The sequence below is a fragment of the Lasioglossum baleicum genome, chromosome 7, assembly GCF_051020765.1.
Source record: "Lasioglossum baleicum chromosome 7, iyLasBale1, whole genome shotgun sequence".
Lineage (NCBI taxonomy): Eukaryota > Metazoa > Arthropoda > Insecta > Hymenoptera > Halictidae > Lasioglossum > Lasioglossum baleicum.
Genome location: NC_134935.1, coordinates 11725757 through 11742665, shown reverse-complemented (window position 1 = coordinate 11742665; position 16909 = coordinate 11725757). Strand labels below are relative to the sequence as shown.

Genomic DNA, 16909 nt, shown 5'->3' with positions numbered 1-16909 from the left:
TTCATGAGTCTGAATTCTGAATGGGAGTTCCTCTCGCATCGGGTGTATAGGTAATGAAGGCGTCTCTCGTACGCCGCACAAAAATACTGTCAACTCTTCGTAGGGGGGAACTAGTTCTTGCAGGGTCCTGTCACCGTGCTTTTTCGACGATCCCTGAGCGTGCAGGTAGCCACGTCGATTACAAATTGTAAGCAGACCTCGTCTCTACGTTTTGCTCCCTCCGAAACCGCCGTTGTATCTTTCCCATTCGCGTCCGATCTTTCTGTCGCTCGCTGCGATCTCCGAGTTACCTTATGCCGGCAACGTTAACGGGCTGTGATAGCATCGGGACTTCAAAAAAATCAATCTTTTACAGGACTCGTTCTCTGCGAATAATATCAACTGATATCACTGAAATAAGTTTTGGATTTTATAATATTGTTCGAGGAACGATACTTTTTCCTCGCGTGAAAGTACTTTTGATTGTTTTAATTGATAAACGCCATTTGGAGTATTTTCGGAAGAAAAAGTATTTTGGAATTACCAAAAGAAGACGATGAGAGGGTTTTAATCATATTCTGAATATAAATATTGCAATAGACGTCGGAATTTGCGGAATTTTACAGATTTACATCTTCTTAAAACGTCCGCGGAATTTCATTCGTGTTTTATTTTACCCTACTCGACCTCGGGATTCTTGGCTATAAGAAACGTCAATTTGCATCTGAAAATTTAATATAGGGGAAAAGGAAGCACACACCTCCAACATCATTGATTCAAAAGGTCGACTATTTTGGTTCAATCCGACAAGTTTACAGCGAAATCAAATTCGATGAATCTTGCACCATTCGTTCCATTCGTCCTGGTACAAAAACAACGCTGCTATTCCGTTCAAATTTTCTCAACCAATTCAGCTCGGTAGTTCAATCCTTATGATCTCTCGTGACAAGGCTGCACAGCGACGTGACGGGTGTATCGATAAAAAGCGAGCTCCGCTGTCGACGCTTGGCCACCAATTTTTCCCGAAAGACGATTACAGGCACGTGAAAGTCCCGAGACCGATAGGGACTCGAGCGCGGCGTATCCCGCCGATTAGATGCTGAACAGGCCGGGGGCACCTCGAGTGACAGCTAATTGAGTCCATGCATATGTATAAAGCAATAGAAGCGCCATTAAGACTACGCTACTCCTGATTAAATATTCCAGATCGTCCATATTTATCGCGCGGCTCCGCGTAAATGAATCGAAAATACATCTCCGTTCGAATTTCTCGCGTCGCGACCGCTTCTTCCGGGCGGTGGTGAATTCCGATCGCTCCGCGTGTCAGATAAAAATAAATTCGACGGCAGAAAAAAGATTTCCGAATCCGTTCCGTCTGCGAAAAAAAAGGGAACTCGAGGCGGAGCTGGTCTAGGCTCGCGGGAAAATAAATATCGACAGGAGGGATGCTGTTTCGGTTTCGAGATTCCGGAGAGTAGGTAGGGTTGCGTGTAACTTATCCGGCGAGATAAAAATATTGTGCGATAATATTTAGAAAATCCTCTCGTTCCGGCACCCGGCGGGCCTACGTGTCTGTTTAGGACGAGCCGTCTAATGCACGCACTGATGGCCGAGCTTGTGGTGCGCGACGGTCCTGCCGAGAGATATACGAAGCAGCTGGCTTCCACCGATGTTGCTCCAAGCCTCGTGTTGAAGGCCTCTCTCGATGCTCGCGGAAATTATATAATTCCCCGGGAACACGAGCTCCTCCGTCGAATCGCTACGGAACGGTTCACGGAGCCAGGGCAGCAGCCTGGAGACCAGATTTTGTCTCCTCCATGCTGCAGTAAAACGAATTGCACGCCGCGTAAACTTTACAGCACCCTTCGTCTCCTCCTTGTCCCGAAGTGCCAGGGATCGTCCCGTGGAAATAGCGGGCGAATGGCGCTTTCTTCCAGGGGAAAGCACGCTGTAAAACAATCCAACAGCCTGTCGAACCAGTGGCCACAGTTTGTTTCTGACCTCTCCCAGCGTTTCGAACCTGGAAAGAGGCTTGTTGACTTCCCCACGGGAACCTTGACTTCTCCCGATACCTGTGTCCTTGGCAACCCACGCCACACCGTCGACCGATCATAAAAGCCTGACGGAAGGCTGCCACCGGGACAGCCGACTCCGTCGAGCTCGTCGTTGGAGTTAATCCAATGCCCGATGTTGTAAAGGGAAATTTCGTTTATGGCAGTGGAGGGTGGCTTAATTGCCGAGCACGGGGAAATGCCGGTGTCGTCGATGCCAGTCGACAGCTGAAGAAAGCAGAAGAGTCGAGAACACCGTTGCGACGAAGATCGGCCGCAGATTTTTACAAACAGAATGCGGGCGAACTGGAATTACAAGTACTAGGAGTTTTAACTTTTTTTTTTATCGATTTTATTCAACTCCTGTTCCCTGCAATAAAGGCCCGCAGTTTGTTAATGCGATCAAGTGTATGTTTAATCCTCCGCGTCTTCGTGTTTCATGATATTAGAAAGATTTTATACAGATATCATGCAGGCGTTTACGTTCTACCGCGCAAGAGTGTTTTCTGACACTTCAACACGTTTCAACCCTCCTAACAGGTCGTATAACGTTACAATTATCCCGCAGATATTTATGTAAATGTACATTTTTCGGATCGAGTTCTCAGCCGCGCATAAAATACAACTTTACTTCTCGCGCCGCAAGATGTGCAAACGGTTAATTACAATATCGAGAAGAGTGAAAAGTTTCACTCGAAGGACCATTTTGTTGCTCTTCGAAGACCTTTAGAGACTATAAATGCATAACGATCCGCGCTCTAATTATAGAGCATCTGAAACCACAACATAACGATGCAATAACACGAACCCTCGTGCGAATTTCCTTTTGCGTTGAAGTATAAGAGGCAACACTGTTACTAACCACAACTCGACTGCGGATTTTATGTATTGATGACAAAAAATGAATTTGTAAGAACAGGAAGATCAATTCTAGCTTGTTGAAGCCGTTAGAGAAGAAAGAAAATTTCTATATTTGATTGCCTTGCAGACAATTTTTTTGTACAAGACCCCCAGTCCAATTATAACGGACAAGGCACCCTTTTCATAAATTTTAGACCGCCCTAAATTTGAAACCCTTTACACAATAGGCTACCTTTCTCTACGGAAAGGATTTTCGGGACGAGCTTGTACATTGCTTCGAATTCCGAGAGCAGGGAAGCCAGCGAAGCGGTCGGACCGGAGCTGATAGCGATTCGGTCGCAGGATTTCGGCGCATAGTTTGTTTGCGGGCAAGGCCAGGTGGAAGAGGAGGGAGCTGAGACGATCGGCAGCCGGACAGGTCAGCGGACAGACAATTCGTCGACGACAACGAGGAGCAACGCGACGAAGAAAACCGGTCTCCCGCTCGCCGGTGGATAAGCTCGAGCGGAACGGGCTCACGGGTAACTCTTCGCGCGAGCTTCGCTTCGTTTCGTTTCGTTTGATTTCGTTTCGTTAATTAGCTTCGAATCGAGCCGGAGCAGGGTTCGCGAGAGGCATCGATAGCCCGGTATCGGGTTCTGGATCGTTCAACCTGGTGCGGAATTCTCTGTAATCGCGTTTAATTGCATCGATTTGCGAGCGACCAATAAAGCGGCCAATAAACCGGAGGTCTATTAAATTTTTCCCGCTCGAGATTCGCGAAACCGTCGACGATCTCGACGGACAATCGAAACTTTCTCGCGTGGTGAAATCGGACGGCGGTGAACGGGGATACATTCATCCACTTCGCGATCACGCTTCTCGCGCCGAAACAGTCGCGCGGGCGTCGTTATCGCGATTATGATAATCCGGCCATAGCGCTTCACTTCGCGCTCGAATCTTCTACATCACTCTCTTATATTTTTTTTTTGTGTGTCCCCTTCTTCGGTTCGATCTTGGACTTTCGATTAAGCATTCACATATTATGAAGAAGAGATAACTGGAGGTACTAGAAAAATGGACCTCTATAAGGGAACAAAGTTTGTTAGATGAAAAGAGGAATCCTCGGTCAATGATAACATATTATGATTAATTCATTAGCGGTCGGAATGCAGGAAAAAATCTAAGAAAATTGCAATTGGTTTTTCAGCTGCGCCGAATAAAATACAAATGTGTATCGTTGAATACTTGCCGAGAAGGAAATGTAAATTCACGTTCATTGACAGTCGACAAGTGTTCCACTTAAAGGGAATTGATAAAGGAGATTAGCTAAATTTGGACCGGCTCTTAAGATTGAATCACTTCTATTTTGAAAACAATAAATATCATCGGTGTTTTTGTCAGTGTAAAGCAACCAGCTGCAATCGACTGTTTGAAAAAGACAAATATTTGCAGTCCGAAAAGGCAACAGTTGCGATGTCGAAACCACAGTTTGGGCTAGAAAAAGGTGTTTTCGTAAACGCGAATTCGTAAGCAGTGTTCACACCTTCGAGGTGGAAAAGAAGGTAGCGTCTGCGGAGGACACGGCCGTCTCTCGCGGTCCTATTAGTCAGGTTGTCAGTGTGGGGGCCAACGTTTTACAAGGGTTTAATGCCCCCGGAGGTGCATTCTAATTGCACCAATAACTCCCAACGGGTCCTTCGCCGCTCGTCTCCTTTCAGACTTGCTCTTGCCGGGCTGGTGGCGCGAAATTCCGTCGAATGGGTTATACGCACACCCACGTTTTCCGCTTTCGAGCGTCCATAACAGTCGAGGTGACATTCTATTAGACAGTTCGGATCGCAGACTAGTGCGGTACAAATGGAGAAGAAAGTTGTTGCACGATGCCCCACGGGGCCATCGAGGAACCTGTACGGACTTCTGGAGCAAGCGGACATGCTGGCGACTTCAATCAAGGAGAGATAATTCAGATTCAAATGTAGCATGTAGACTTATCTTAGCGTTGACATGGCTAAAAAGCTTACTGGACGAACAAGAAACCTTTCATACAGGGATGCTAGTTTTTCGGGATACCGTGAACTCGTTTTCTGTCGCATTCAAATTTCACGCCACGCAAGAAGATGGAGTACAACAACGTAAAAGGGGGTACGCGGTGGAGGCTCTCGAGCGAGGAATTTGCATCAAGGATGCAATGCCGAACAAGGCGATTCCACCGGCTCGCGTCCATCTAGCCGCAGGAGAACCCTTGAAAAACATCGGATCGGCACAAAAGAGCGTGGATGCTCTTTTCGAGGAGGCCGATTAATTTAGGCTCGACGGAGCGCAACGCCGCGCGCCGGGACGCCGACGAAAGCGAAATTTTCGCAGCGGAGTGCCTGCCGATGGGCACGAAAACTGGGACGGCCGATCCATCTGGTAAAAAAGGGCACAACAATGCGCGCGTAACGGGGCCCAGCGGGGCGCAGCGTGCGCGCTGCTACGTCGCAGGCAGTCGAAAGAGAGACCAAGAGAGAGAGAGAGAGAAGGAGGGAAGATAGGCAGCATCGGGGCAGCGCGCAAAAAGGGAGCGGAGACGGGGCTCGCGTGGAATGTATCGGGCCCCATAGGGCACACGATGCGTGGACCGCACGGGATAATGCCGGGCCCCATTGAATAGATCAATTTACAATGGCAGAAAATGAGCACCGCTCCACCGGCCCCGGCCGGCACCCCTTCTGCCCCCTCCTGCCACGGTTCGCCGCTTCTCACGATTCGACGGTGGCGGTGGTCGTGCCGCGACTGAGATCACGCATGCGCTGCCTCGCCGTAGCGCATGCGTGCATCCAAAAATTCAACGCAAAATAATCCGGATCTCGCGCGCGGCCCTTTTGTCGCGATCACGGCCCCACGACACCCAATACACCGCTATCCACAGGGTGCAAGGGGCTCCAACGAGGCCGGCACGCATCCGGAATCACCGCAAGAGGATTGTCACCTGTTCAGCCTTTCCAGTTCATCATCCGATAGTCCCGGGGGACACTCGCCTTCATCTTGCTGGATCTTCGCAAGTTTTGGACACTAAGTACATTTGATCGTCACTCTTTATCTGGTCATCCTTAGATTACTTTTTTCTTTTTATTATGCATTTTTAAATCTCAAATGAGATTCATGATGAACATATATGTATGTATTATATACGTACATTAATTTAACTTAAAATGAAAAAGCAAACATTAATGTTCGTTGGACAACTAATATTTGGTCATCCTCAAATTATTCGTCCTTTTTGCTTTTGCACAATCTAATAGCTTGTACAAATTGGTTTTGCGCCAATTATGAAATTAATGGATCAGTCAATATCGATACTAATCATTTTCACGCTGAAAGCAAGCAGCGCTCGAGCGAAGATAGCCTGATAATCCCGAGTGTAATCCGTCCGCGAATCCTCCCGAGGATAGCGCGCGTCGTCGAATGAGCACAAAGAAAAATAAAACACTATACGCTCCGCGACACCCTCCATCAAGATTCATTGTGGTTCAGGGGCGTCCCCTCGACAATTTGTTTACCCGCTCGAGGGTCGCCGGTAATCGGAGAATTAACGCCCGGTGACACTTCCTGGCTACGCGTTTCGAAGGATCCCTGTCCCGGTGGACGATCCTCGCGGACGATAATCGCCGAGAGGCGATGCTTCATCGTCGGCTCTCGCGCGACTCGTTAGCGGCAACAGAAATTAATTGCGTCGATAATACGGGTGATATACGGGATCCGGCGTAAAAAAGGCAGCTGGCAAAGGGAACGCAGACACTGTCTGCCATCGCAATTTACTACGTTGCAACTACGTTGCAATACGCAGCCTAGAGAAACCGTCGCGCGCGCACGGAGAGCCTTCGGTTATCCTTCTTTATCCTCTCGATGTGTGTAACCCCCTCCCCCCTCTCCGCCAACTGTTCATTCGCGCAGCCTCGCGCGACTGGTAATCCTATGCGCCTTATTAAGATGCAAATGTCATGTCAATTTCGCAATTCTAACGGACTCTCCGTGAACGGCTCGCGGAGTTGTCTCGCGGTATAATGTCGACATGCCGCGCGGATAAATAATAGAACGTGCAACCGGCGTAACGAGAATGATCGCGCGGCAATAGTCGAAACTTTCGATCCCGCGCGGCGCACGGGTACGTTGACAATGGACGAAAATCAAAAAATCAACTTTCACAGAAGTGGTCGAATATTAAGAATGACGTTAAAACCAACAGGCAAGTACTAACTATACCTGGCTACGTCACCTGTGCACGTGAATCGATTCTATTAAAATTCATTTACCAATCGTGCCAGTGTGTTCGTTTTAGAAAAGTGAGAACTTTATTCTAGTGTCGGTGTCACCTTCAAGAATACGTAATCAAAATATTATGAAAATACATGAATAGCTCTACAAAGCTTGCCATGGTTACCTCAATGTCAAACAAATAAAATTCGAGTAATGCAATTTTGTTCAGAAAACGGTCTTTCCATTGTACAGTGCGGCGACCGCACAAAGTCCATCGACTCGTACGTTCCCGGGCATGCTTGTGTAACGAATCAATGTTTTTCACAACTCGCCTTTTGCGTGGGGATTTTCAGTTTTCGATGGGCGTCGGTCCGCCCGACTAATTTCTGGAATCCATGAAACGCGTGTGACGTCGCTCGAATTAAGCCGCGGACCACCAACCTCTCCTCTTATCGTACCTCGCGTCAAGGCTTAACTCTTATCGTTATCTTGGCATAGCGGTGTTGGAAGCAGTTGCTACTGTGTTACCGATGCTCTATATTTAGATATTACGATCGGCTGTGATCGCTTTACAACCCGGTTTCGAGGAAAGAAAACGCAGAAAGGATTGACAGAGACCCCGCCGACGACGACATCGCGTCTTCATCGCAGCCCGCGAACAGGTTGCCGTTTCTTTATTATTTCCTGGATACCCGATCGCAAATGACTTTGGCGCCGTTCACGATCGGCCATCGGAGACTCGCGGATCCTACGCGATGGTTAGTGCCAGTGTTTTACTCTAGCGCCGAACACGTGGCGAACTATCGGTAAACTGGTTTCTTGCTCCTTTTCGTCGTCGGAGCTAGAGCCTACGTGGAACTTTCTCGTGACGGCCGCTATAAAAACCAAGGCTTATTTAACTGCCCCGGTCGGACTTTGAAATTTTGTACTCCGTAAATCGTGCATGGTTCGGATCGATTTCACGCGGAACCGAGCCGTTGTTGGTAATTTATACGATCCCCGAATTTAGACGCGCCTCTTCGCTCAATTACAAATCTGAATGGAGCAATTAGACGGAAGGTTACGATCAATCCCAAGCGATTCTAACTCCGAAAAGACTGGACATAGATATTTCAGTTCCGATATGCACACAGTTCTCTTAATAGTTCGTTCGTAAATAACAAAAATGATACACACCTTTTATTATGGTACAAACAAATATCTCATTCAAATTATTAATGAATTACATATTTAACAGTAATGATGTTGATAGGTATAAAAAGTATGTAATCATTTTGCTTATTACATATTCACAAAAAAATATCAAATAATTCATGCAAATGACCACGTTTATGCACGAGGAAGTTTCGTCGCAAATCGTTGTTCAAAAATATGTAGTTTACAATTAGACTGCGGATTTTATGCATTTATGGTACAATTGAGTAAGTGTAATTTAAAATAGCAAAAATATTCGAAAAATTTAAACATACTATTACATTATTCTCAACCCACCAAACGATCCGCAGTCTATTTATAACAAATATTAACCTACAGCCCTGCGTACCAAACAATCGGGAGAGAACACTACGGTGAAAATCTAGTGTTTCTTCCTGTCGGCTCGCGTCTTCGATAAGGGAGATGTTATTCCTCCCAAAAGGAGGATCAACAGTAAATGTTTATGCGCGCAGATAATTCAGCTTAGTCGCTGGCAGAGTTAATAAGAATCGGGCAATTAGACGGCCGAAAGGGAAAGCGCCGTCGCCGTGGTACAATTTTATGCGAAGATAACCAGGGGAACGAGCACGGCCCCGGCTATCTACCTCCGCGATACCCGCGTACAGCAGATATCCCTCAATCTAAATGTGCTGCATTCGTTTGCATCGACTAGCCGCGCAAAGCCAACCAAGGCAACATTTTTATCGTCCCGTCCTGTCGGCTAGGCATCGTTCTTTGTGCGTTGTGAACGCCGGATGTATTCCTCGGTGAAATCGTTCCGCGTCCACGTGAAAACCGGCCGCTCGACAGCGGCGAACCGTTTGCGCGAGCTCGCTGAAAATCGATCATTTCTTTTGAGCAATGACTACGACGAGTCGATCCGGTTCCTGGAAGGTACGAGGAAACGCATAAGGTTCACAGAGGTATATACTATATACGCACACCTTATACCTGTGAACGTGCTCCCGAAACGATCCACAGGGCGCTCTGGTAGGGAGGGCAGACGGCGAAACGGTGCGTTTTTAAAAGGGCCCCGAATCGTTTCGCGGCGGCGCGCATGGCTCGCGTATAGGTTCTCCGGTTACCTACGCGTGTCCTTGGGAGGACTCAGGTGAGCTGCTGGAGCGAGAAGTGAGAGAAGAAAAGAAAAAGACCAGAAGAAAAGAAGAAAGGGGACTCTCGCTCTTTTGCTCGACGCGAGCGAGCCGTCTTCTTCCGGCTCTGCCCTGCGAACCGATCTCCTCCAGGATTCCTATCCTTCGTCCTGACGGAGAATTCCACGCGATCAACGATTGCTCGATCGATATCGCTCGAGCGCGTACTGTTTCTTCCCGAAACGATACTTTAAACCTCGCAAGGCCGATGCTTTTTAGGATTTCAAGGCAGCCATCGATAGATCCATTCAATCTTCACTTATCAATAAACAGCGGATCTTTGTTTCACTTTTTAGTAGGTTTAGTAATACATAATTGCACTGCGGATTTAATGCATTCGTAACAATACTGAATTGATAAAATACAGCACTACTATTTTCGGCTTATTAAGAGAAAAAAGGTACATTTTTATTCAATCTCTATTCCTCATCATTGACTTATAGATGGACACAGGAACCGTATAACAATTTCTTTCTATCTTTAACAATTTTAGTAAATTGAAAATAACGTATGGACGTTCATGAATCATCTGAATGTTTCTACTCTTTTAAATTACAAACACCCATTTTAGTCGTGAATGCATAAAACCCGCATATAAAATGTATATTTGGTATGTGCTGGGGTGCAAATGCAACCCAGGTTGATAAAAACGGAGACTAAACAACGTTGACGAATGGAAAATTTCTAAAGATTTTCTAGGAATGCTATCTATGATATGTTTAAATTGTTTAAGTATTGTATGGAGACAAATTTTTTGTTCACATTTTACTCGAAAAATGTACGGGGTCCAATTACATTCCTGTACACGGTTAAAATTAGATAGCAGTACACAGAGAGAAGGTTAAATTCAAAGAATATAGTAGTTCAGCAACAGACTGGACACAAAGTGCAGCTATAAATAACTGACGCGGCATTGAACGTGTGGAGCAACCGTGCTCCAAAATCCTTTGACCGAAAATCATCGTCATCGATGCCAACAGATCAAAGGAAACTGTGTCGCGCAGCCTTACCTGTTTGGAGAAGACAGCGATGTCCTCGTTGAAGCTCTCAGACGAGCATACGTCTCCGCCCGCGACACCAGGCTCGCGAGGCGTACACGTTGCGAGCTCACACTTCTCGAATATTAGCGCGAGAAGCGGGAACAAGGGGTGTCTGTAACAGAAAGAAGAATCGTCGATCAGTAATTATACGATAATAAATTGCTATAAAAATATTACCCCAAGTGTTGTGTATTCAAAATAAAAATTTCTTATAAAATGTACTTAATATACACCTTTTTGCTATACAATTAAATTCAATGTTAATTTCAATGAAATATTGATAACATTCCCCACTAATATTAAAACTTCCTATGAAATCATTTTCACCTCGAAAATAATTTCAATAAAAATTTCTCACAAATTTACTTAACCCTTAGCAGTCGTGAGGTGACTCAGAGTCCCCATTAAAAATCGGTGTACTTTTATTCACAATATGTTGGTATCTAATCAATTACCACACAGTTAAGTATTGTATGTGATATTATGTCAATTTCATATTCATAAAATAAAAAAAATTTCAAGTGAAAATAGCGGGTTTTTTAAACTGGTCTTTTCTTTTTTGATCTACTGATGCACGTTTAAATCAGTTTCGAAGTTATTATTTTCCTGCCGACGTCTAGGCCCGAACTCTGCACCGACGCGTCGTCTGCGTGATAAATTAATCCGGCAATCCACCGGCGATATCACTGATTAACTCGCGATCAAAGACAGGACGCGAGGACGATCGTCCGCGAGGAAACGGCGAGATCCATCGAACGGGACAAGAGCGGTTGTCCGAAGAAGAAACGTGTCCTCCGCGAGCAGAGAAATAAATTGCCCGGCGTTATCCCCTTCGAGCAGCATTCTGTGGATTCTGAGGCTTTAATTGCACGCCGATTAGAAGATACGCGAGATCCTCGAGATACCTCGCATCGGGAAATAAAGAGATACGCGGATATGGTCGAACTGTACAGGCTGTCGCAGGTGTACGTTCAAACATTTTAAGGGGGACGTGGAACGAAACTTGAAACGTCCTGCGACGCCGTGTTCCACCTCCTGCCGCTTCCCAGCAATAATATCTTAACCGCTCGCGAAGGTACCGCCGCGCCGTCTCGAAAATGTTAGTATAAATCAACCACGCTCGGATGCTTAATTTAATTGCAATTTCTGCATTACGTGGTCGGGTAACCTCGAACTATAGAAAAGAAGAATGGCGGCGAGAAGTGGCAACGATATCATTGAGGCTACGATGGGTTAAAGTTGATGAGATAAATGTACGCTATCGCCTGATTGGTAAACGATGAATGTGCCTCTTTGATTGAAAAAAACCACGAATACTTGAATATCATTTAACTGGGACGGTACATCTGTACGAACGACGAGTGAAACTTTGGGTTGAACATTTTTTAGGAACAATTAGATGGACTAGTGCAATGTTAAATCATTGTTCGAATAAAGATAGGCCTATCTTTTTGCGAAAGGTATAAGACTGGTCGTAGCTCAATTTGAGACCTTGTCGTAGACCGTGTGCACTCCTAGACTGGAATAGGTTACTAGGTCATTTCGAGCAGCTGAGTGCGATGCAGTCTTTTGAGTTACGCTACTTCTGTGTGCATCAGTGATTAAATTGTACGGCGAATTGCATCCAGATTTTTATTGTACTTCTGTCGGATAAAAAACTAACATAATACAATTTACAGGTTAGAATGTTTGAAAACTTCGTTCGTTCACTATCCCTTGAAACATTTCGATATATATTTGTAACATCCTGTATAGCGATATCGATGCGCCTCTCTCGGAACAAGTATGACGACCTTGATCATCAAGGCAAACTCGATTATTGTTGCCGTAAGATTGTAATTAATCATATCGGACATCCGATTTATTTTTACTTGTTATGCGAACGACAAAGTGGAAATTCCAACCAAAAAAGAACACGAAAATCACTGTAACTCACTTCGCATCTAGCCTGGTGAACCTTGGGACGAACCTTTCGCGGTCCGACGGCAACCAATCGCTCTTGCGACCGCTAATTTGTCGATCGAGTTTCACGTCGGTCGCCCTTCATTTCTCGTGCACTGATATTTGTCCAAATTGGAACATCGAGGCTACCAAAGTGAACAAAATAATTTCTTAAATCCGTATAGCACACAAATATTAATCAGCCCTAACTTTGTGCAAATTCCTATGTTCGTAGATCACCAACTAAATAATTCTCACTGTTAACCCTTGGGATCATTCTAAAATTGTGCAGAAATTTCCTACGAAATTTTTCGGTATGTAATTTAAGACTGTTCTAAAGTAATTAAACAAATTCTTTTGGCGTCATAAGAAACCCCAGGATACCATTTCAGAATTTAAAATCCAGAAGTGACATTAATGTCTGCAAAAGTCTCGCATTTACGAATTATCTGAATTGTCAAGTACCTGTTCTAACAAAGCAGGTGTCTGTAAAAGAATTCTGTATTCCATATAGATAAGAATTCTATATTCCAAATATGTGTCTCCGACAATTTTATATTTTGTTATTATTGCAACGCCGTGCAGGCTAGCGTGTTTTGAAGTCGTCCGCGGTCTCATCGAACGATACGGTAATCAAAATTTTACTGCGATAGTTCGAGCAGTTAATTGGCGATTACTTGGCCGGGATCGACACGAGGATTTTATTGAAAAGAGCGAAGAATATTTTCACGGTTGTATCGCGGGCGAACGAACGCGTGTTACACACGGGCCACGGTTGCCGTGGTATTAGGAGGATCACCGGATAAGATAAGATTAGCCGGTGCTGGTGCAACCACGCTGCAACTAGGGGACTACACTTGTGATTTAAAGTAAGCGAACCTCGACCGAGCCACTCGAAAAGAGAACGCATAATAATTCATTGTCCGGTCGACGCGAAACAACGGCTCGGCGAAAACTGTTGTGACACTTCGCTTGCTAATTAGAATCTTCAACATTCCCCAAAACGCCGCAATTCTTTTCGCACTAGGTTCACGGACCACAAACGTGACTATTTCACTTTATAAAAATAGCAGGACTATGCATAAATGTAGATTTATGCAAGTTTTTACTGAAGGAAAAAAATTTGTTGAATAATTCCGCGTGGATGTATTTTTACACAATATTCGTAAATTTACATTACCACCAGTTTGACGGGTCCTGCAAACGCAGTACTAATCAATAGAAGTATTCAAACGAATTGAATTCAGTTCATGACACTGTCCAGGTACTCGTTTCTTCGAATTGTTCGTCAATGCTACGAACTAGTCGCTCAGAAACGAACACGAAATACATGAGTCTCCTCGTGAGTCATCGACGCGATGGTGACGAATAATGACGTATAAGACCTGGCCCGAAGTCATTGGCTGGCAAACCAAAATCGATAACGTACAAATTTGTATCGCGTTCTCGATTCGATAAAACGATTAATAAAAATTCAATTCGATCGAAATTAAAAGGCGACCGAAACGGTTCAGCAAACTTTTTTCCCCCCTGGCCATTCACGGAGCAACGTTAATTAATCGACCGCCGCAGCCCGTATAATCGTCAAATTAACGAAAATAATATACCCCGGAGAGGAACGAACGATTTCTCCGGTGCGGTGGCGGCTCAGCGTGGCGGAGTGAAAAAAAAAAGGAATGGGCCCGGCTTTCGAAAATCGTTCTCCGCGGCGCGAAAGAAATGTTTATGTGTCCTTAGAGGCCTCGAGACGAATCATCGAAGAAACGGTTCGGGAACCGGGACTCGGAGGATGTGTGGTAGCACTATGGGGCTGGGGCGTTGTGTGCGCGTGGTAGCACTATGGGGCTGGGGCGTTGTGTGCGCATGGTAGCGGGTCGCGTCTCGCGGCGTGGCAGACATAAAACGATTCGGAACGAATTTCGACAAATTGACGTGGCCGCCACGAGCAACAACTCTGCGAATCGAGCCCAGCTAACGGACTCGACAAAAAACCCTCCCTTGCCCTCATCTGCCCCCTCAACCCTCGCACCCGTCGCTCCCGGAGCTCTTTTCGAACTCGGTTTTCTCTATAGAACATTTTATGCGTTCGGTTGCATCTGCCGTCGCACAACGCTGCACAAAATTCGCCTCTCCGTTATATTTACATTATTAAATACAAATAAATCGGCTTCTGGGGTTTCGGGATCGAGGAATCTAATTCTGGTATTGACCCTTCCGATTTAGAATAACTCCATTCCATATGATCTTTGTCACTTTATGGATATGAAATTGATATAATACCTCGTACACAACTTAAGTGTGTAGTAACTGATTAGATACCAACATATTCAATAATGTAATGATACGTAGCAATTTTTAGTAATGAGTCTGAGTCACCCCCCGATTGCTACGGGGTAACCCTTACAAAGGGTGTTTCAATCTAAACAAATTGAAACTTCTGTAGCCAATTTTTAATATGATTTTAAGCAATTAATGTTTACGAAAATTATGATTTTTACTAACAGTTAGATACGCCTAAGCCAATTTTAAACGAATAGAGACTTAAAATTGCAAAAATACGTAATTGTAACGAAATTTCGCATTGAATTTGTTGTTCAGTTATTATTAAAACTACAAAAAGTCGGAATTAAACCAGCGAACGATCCCAGGGAACGATAAACGCGCTAATCAATGGAATTTGACAAAGAGAACGGAACGCTTGTAACAAGCTTCTCGCTTGTAATCCTCGTTTACGAATACGTGCTAATTGAAGCAGATTTCATCGAATATTTGTGTTGCTTGAATGTGTAATGGATTTGAGACGTTGATGTATGCGTGCAATACATCAACAATCTGAAGCAGGTTCTTCAAAGATTGATGATATCGGCGCCGATTACGTCGCAAGGCCCGAGCTGGCGCGACGCGTTTTAAGCTGTTTTAAATACTCACATAATGACGTGCATATAAAGCGTTTCGAAATTAATGCGTGCAGCGACGTGGACTAATTAGCGGTGCGAAGCTGGGGACATTTACCGAAACGCGAACATGAATATTCTTAATTAAAAGAAATGTGTCCACTTTCTTTTTAAAATTGATGATCCATTCCTTGTTGCTCGTCCCTTGGGCTTTATTAAGAAGACGAAGTCTCGATAGTTGAACGAATTCCAGGATGAATGTGGCCCGTGGGCCGTCGCGTCGTTGCGGTCGGTTTCCCGCGCAATCAGGAAAACCGCCAGATTACGGGGCCAGTATGAATGGCCGTGAATGGTGCGCGCTTTAAGTGCACGTTCCTTAAGCGGTCGCGGTGCAGCAAAGTGCAACGCCGATGACAAATGACGGGTCGAAACGAGGTGTCAGAATGACGGGACCGCAGAAGGTAATGATATGATTGTCCGATGGACGCGGAGCGGAGAACGTTTGCGGTTTTGCGGTTTCCGCCCTCGACTCGACGCCCCTCCAACCCCTCCGCCCTTGCCGACCCTTTTTATTCGTGGCTATCGGCAATGTAACACATGCGATTGAAGAATCGATTCCTCGATATTTGTCCTTCCTCCGTTCGAGCATTTTCGCATGCATCAATCGCCGATATGATGGTCGATTAGAAGAAACGGAAAATTATTTACTGGTGAACGAAGACGCCACGAGAAGGAAAAGAAAGGAAATAGATAAAAGGAAGAGATACACGAACCAAATAATGAGCAGGTGCAATGATAATATTACATTGCCGTACGTATAATTACCTAATTGTATATGTATTATGTACGGAATAATGCGTGGCTGCAGATAATTAAGTAAACCAATTCCATTCGTTGACCGTAAGGTTGAAATTAAATAATGGTAAACATTAAATAGTGGTAGATTAGAGTACTATTTACCAAGAAAGATAATGAATAAAATTGAGCAGGTATTCAACGCGACGTGGCCATTGAGACGAATGCTTCCGAGAGAGCGAGTGCGCCACGTGTTAATCGGATTGTCTCATAAATTTCGCGAGTGACGATGGCAATAGAGGGGCTGTGACGAAGACGACTAATTGTAATAACTGACATGAAAATGGCGGATCGTCCACGATAGTAAGTACCTACGAATAGCCATCCAAAGATTGAAGCCATTAGCTTGATTGAACCGTTTCGCGGCTAGTGAAAGTTCCGATGTAATTAGTCCCGAATATTAAACGAGCGAGGAGTTAAAATTGGCGAAGAGTGGATATGTAATCGGAATCGATTTCGCACGGGCGTCGAAACAAAAATTATCCGGACGTATGCTCGATGCGGACACGATTAATGCGCATTGTTCGATATTAATCATCGACGTTGTACACGAATGAAAAAAGAAGACGGATCGCTCGCGTGCGTCTCTCCCACTCTGTCTCCCGGCTGGTTTTTTCACCCCGTGCCCGGAAGAAATACTTATTAACGTCGACGTTAATTAACGCCGCTGAATTAAAATACCGAAACGCGGCGCGCGGGCCAGGCCACGCCACGGGTCC

The 16909-nt window shown here is 45.1% G+C and overlaps 1 protein-coding gene across 9 annotated transcripts in view; it reads right to left on the bottom strand.

The window, feature by feature from the left end:
• Hth (Meis homeobox homothorax) overlaps positions 1 to 16909 on the bottom strand; it is a 518842-nt gene that overhangs the window by 482142 nt on the left and 19791 nt on the right. For all 9 annotated transcript variants that reach the window (XM_076427479.1, XM_076427474.1, XM_076427471.1 and 6 more), the window contains exon 3: positions 10471 to 10612. In XM_076427479.1, the coding sequence (XP_076283594.1) occupies positions 10471 to 10612 (142 nt within the window). The remainder of the gene's footprint in view (positions 1 to 10470; positions 10613 to 16909) is intronic.